At 37.5% G+C, this 4,286-nt stretch overlaps 1 protein-coding gene across 1 annotated transcript; it reads right to left on the minus strand.

The window, feature by feature from the left end:
- Positions 1–326: 326 nt before the first annotated feature.
- Positions 327–3,233, minus strand: LOC131300905 (CRIB domain-containing protein RIC4-like). The gene is made up of 3 exons (XM_058326925.1): positions 2,882–3,233; positions 2,591–2,737; positions 327–784 (listed from the first exon to the last, which is right to left on the minus strand). The coding sequence occupies exons 1-3, from the start codon at positions 3,018–3,020 to the stop codon at positions 498–500; spliced, it is 573 nt and encodes a 190-aa protein (XP_058182908.1). The 5' UTR covers positions 3,021–3,233; the 3' UTR covers positions 327–497.
- Between the last annotated feature and the right edge of the window lie 1,053 nt (positions 3,234–4,286).

The raw sequence follows: 4,286 nt of genomic DNA on the forward strand, positions 1-4,286 counted from the left end.
ATCAAATCTCAGATCTTAAGGAGTACTTTCAAAGTCTGGGCATCCGCCCGAATCACTGAGACAACCACTGAGTGTGTCTATCAACGTATATTATTTTTTCTATTTTTAAAAACATTATTTTATAGAAATGATTGAAATCTATCAAAAAAGATCCATATTGCATATTTTAAAGAATATACATTAAGAGATACAAGCCATGGAAAATTGCATGTAAAACTGTAGAGGATTAAGAATTTTGGACGGAAGAAGTAATACCCAGTTTTAATAAGACCGAATCTCTCGTGTCACTCGCTTTTCTTTATGTAAATACTACTAATTATTTGGTGTAGGATCTCAATATGTGCGATTTGGTGGGGTATAATATATATATTTAACATCTAGCTTTTCTGCAAAATCGATCCCACAACACACCTTTTAGGATCAATTCAATCCTTTACATTAATGCTCATTATCACCAGCAACTGCAATTTATAGACATCATGATCAAACCAGTAAGCTCAAGGAAGCTTGGAAGCAGTAGTGAGATGATCACACAATGGCGCCTCAGCTTGGGCAGCCATGGCGAGCTCGAACTGCCTCAGAGAGATCGAATTCGGAAAAGAGAGAAATTGATCAGGAGGAGGAGGAGCTGTGACTGTGAGATTTTCCCAGCTGCTGCCTTTGTGATCGGGTTTGATCATCGTATTAGTCCCGTCCCATCCGATGTGAGTGACATGCTTCACGTCCGTCGGAAATCCTATCTCCATCTCCATTTCTGATCTTTCTTCCATCTCTTCTTTGTAGACTGAAAATTCAAAGAGAATATTAGTAGAACACACTCAAATATGCATGGAGGCAGTTTATTTGGAATAAAATTAGCCCTTCCAAGGAAGAAAACAAGGTGACTAGTTTAGTACTAAATAGTATTCTCTCTATCCCTTTTTAAGTGTCCAGCTTCGTAACTTCAACTTATTAAGGAGAGATCATTATTACATCTTTCATATCAATTTTTACTTTTACTTTCCCTACTTACCCTCTATCAAGACATAATCGTTACACTTTTACTTACTAACTTTTAAAATAGAATCTACTTTTAGAGGCAAAATTGAAAATGTACCAACTTTTACCCAGTAATTTAACAAAATTGTCACTTATTAAGAGACAATCCAAAATAGAATACTGGACTCTAAAAAAGGAACGGAGGGAGTAATAAATAGCCAATTGACATGGCAGGACCAACATAGGCCAAGGCTATCGCACCACAAATTTAAGTAAGATTTTGACCCCACTAACTCGGCTTTGGCAATAAGGGGCATGACCAACGTCGTGACTGGTGTGGCCACGCTATTTCCCCCGAAGATTTGAATTGCATAGTCTGGTCTATATAGTGGCTTGCTTATAGGGCTGTTCCTTCGTAAAAAAAAAACGATAGAAAGTTTGGAGGGCATCTTGATCGCTCGGAGTCAAAGGGTAAATCTGTAAATTAAACATTAGACGATTGGCAATAGATGAGTATGTCCTTTTTAATCAAAAAGGGACACTGGAAGAACGACGGTCCAAACATGAGCCAAATATGAATGTTGCAAGAAATGATGAAAAGGATCTGGATGATTGGGATCATTTTCAGCCGGGCCATCCAAACGTGTGGATACAAAATTTGGATGTTCCTACCACATGTGTACGCTCCAGTAGGTATTGATTTCTCTGAGTTTTCAAGGACATGGGCCAACAAACACCACTAATTAAATAGAAAAAATGGAATCATGCAAGTGATCGAAAATTGTGCATTTGAAAGGATATGTTTCTCTTGTCTTGGTATACAGACAACGAAATGCATGCATGATTGGAATCAAATCATTTTTTATCACTGATTACAAGGATATATCTTTGATAGATGCATTTATGAATACGAAATCCAGATCTGCATGCAGAGCTAGCTTCCATATGTTTTCAAATTTCCTTGGAGTTGTATTTAGTTAGTTAGAACATATGTTTTTTTGTTACGATGTCATATCATAAGGTATGTTTTTTTATTTGTTTTGCCATAGTAATAGAGTCGATTGGCATGTTATTTGTTAATAAGCAGCAATATCAATGTTATTCCATCAACTCGAACATGATAAATCATCCATAGGCACTAATGGTCCCTGGCCTCCACAAGAAGTTGGGGTAGCTAGAGACCAGGCTCATGTTATAAGGTATGTCATGAAATACTCCCTCCCTCCGTCCCTTTTTAAATGTCTACGTTTAATTCAAAGTCAAACTTTTTAAAGAGACACATTAATTGTAGTTAAAAATTGTGAACTTTCCTCAAATACCCTTTCTATATTGATCCATTTAATTTGATTCTTTGGATTTGGAATGGTCAATATAAAAGAAAAGGGCTAAATAGCAAATTTACCAAGGCTTACCTATTAATTTTTGAAAATAGACATTTTTGTGGAGACAAATCAGAATAGAATAATGAACACTTATAAAGGGACAGATGAAGTAGTAGCATTTCTTGACACTATTTGATTAATTCATACTGGTAAATAAGTAGCTAATCATGAAATTGATGGCAAATAGGCATAGCCATTTGCATTATTCAACTTCCAAATACTCCACATACCAAACAAGTGAGAGAAACTTTTGATAGTCTTCACCAATCTGTGCACTCCACTTGAAATGTTGGGCTTTGGAATCGCTAGAAAACTCCAAGAGTTCTTCATGTTCACCACCACAGATGAACAGCTCTCTTCACTTTCTTCTTTTCCTTCTACAACACATGTGACAGCAAGCATATATATCACACACCCGCACGCAGAGGAGAGAGAGAGAGAGAGAGAGAGAGAGAGAGAGAGAGAGAGAGAGAGAGAGAGAGAGAGAGAGAGAGAGAGAGAGAGAGAGAGAGAGAACATACTTGTTACAGGTGAGTTTGGTTCTGATTTTGTTCTCTTGGACTGCAGGTTGTAGCCTCCTACTGCGACGCTGGAATGAGACACGCAGCCTAGAGAGAAGGGAAGAACTACTAAGCTTTCCATTCTGTCTGATCTCATCATTTCATAGAGTGTAGAAGCAGTAAGGGAATGCTTGAGTTTCCAAAAGGAGTTATTGGAAGTTGATGGTTTTGGATACTTACACACGAAGAATGGTTTGTTATAGTAGTATTAGGTGGTGGGTTTTCCCTTCACTATCAATTCAGAATGATGGACGAGTGGAAAGTGTAAGAGCCACCCAATTAAGTCTGGTGGAGAGAGAGAATGTAGTAGGTTAGAGTAGGTAGTTGGTTAAACTGTGCAACTCATCCTACTTTGGCTGATTGATAGCTAATCTAGATTGATCATGAATGAGTTTCGAGCCCACTCAGACCATCCACTCTTTATTTGAGCTCTTTATGGAAAGTACACTCTTCCTAAACTATACGTTTTTTTTTTTTTTTTTTTGTTTTTTTAATCACTTTCTATTGAGAGCTGCTACTCGTACAGCAGCACGCGCACAAATAGAACATACAGTGTGCTTTTTGGCTCGTCTCGGATCCAACAATGATAATCAGAGCCGCTCATTTTATTCAATATATTTTTGTTTAAGGTCCTTGAAAAAAAATCAGCTACATCCGACATCGATAAAGGTGTTTATGAATGTCCAAAATCTCTTCAGACTTTAGTAAACGGCCTTAGTAAATTCTGAAGCGATTTTGGACGTTTTGCAAATGCGATTATCAATGTTGGATGGAGCTGATTTTTTACGGAAACCCTAAACGAAATATATTGAACAAAATGAGTAGTTTTGATTCTGTTTGTTGGACCCGAGACGGGCCAAAAAACACGTTGTACGCGCTATCTATAAGCGTGCTGCTGTATCGATATTCTTTCTGCTTTTTGTTGGGGTTGGGGTGCCCTATGGATTTGTTTACGCAATATCACTCCCTGCGACTCCTCTAAAAATAGACTTGCGGATGTGACGTCAAATGCTATAAAAAAACTTAATTTAAAACATTTTCTAAAACCAATTAGAAAAGTGATCTGTCATTCAGAGGTTCACGCTCTTCAACACGATGTTTGATCCTTAGGTGTCTCTTTTGGGTGTTTTTTTTACCTTGGTTGGATTTTGTCGCTTTGGGTGCTGCATGTTTTTCCTTTTGGGATTTATGCCTTAGGTGGCTTCTTGCCAACCTTAAGTTGTTACTTTTCTCCCTTTTGGCCCTAGCGGCATATGATTGTCGAAGTGTGGATGTGTCTTCTTTATGGGTGTGTTCCTGTTCTGGCTTGATGCCTAATGCAAAAGGTTCTTTAATCTTTGTAATTTATTTTCAAAATAAAAAAATA

Source organism: Rhododendron vialii, chromosome 9a (genome assembly GCF_030253575.1).
Source record: "Rhododendron vialii isolate Sample 1 chromosome 9a, ASM3025357v1".
Classification (NCBI taxonomy): Eukaryota; Viridiplantae; Streptophyta; class Magnoliopsida; order Ericales; family Ericaceae; genus Rhododendron; species Rhododendron vialii.

Bases quoted from the DNA above. Each gene is read 5' to 3' on its own strand.
- LOC131300905 (XM_058326925.1), bottom strand. From the start codon at position 3,020: ATGATGAGATCAGACAGAATGGAAAGCTTAGTAGTTCTTCCCTTCTCT. The intron at 2,738-2,881 runs GTATGTTCTCTC...CATGTGTTGTAG, and splicing joins ACCAAACTCACCTGTAACAA to AAGGAAAAGAAGAAAGTGAA. The intron at 785-2,590 runs GTATGTGGAGTA...TTGAATTTTCAG, and splicing joins AAGTTTCTCTCACTTGTTTG to TCTACAAAGAAGAGATGGAA.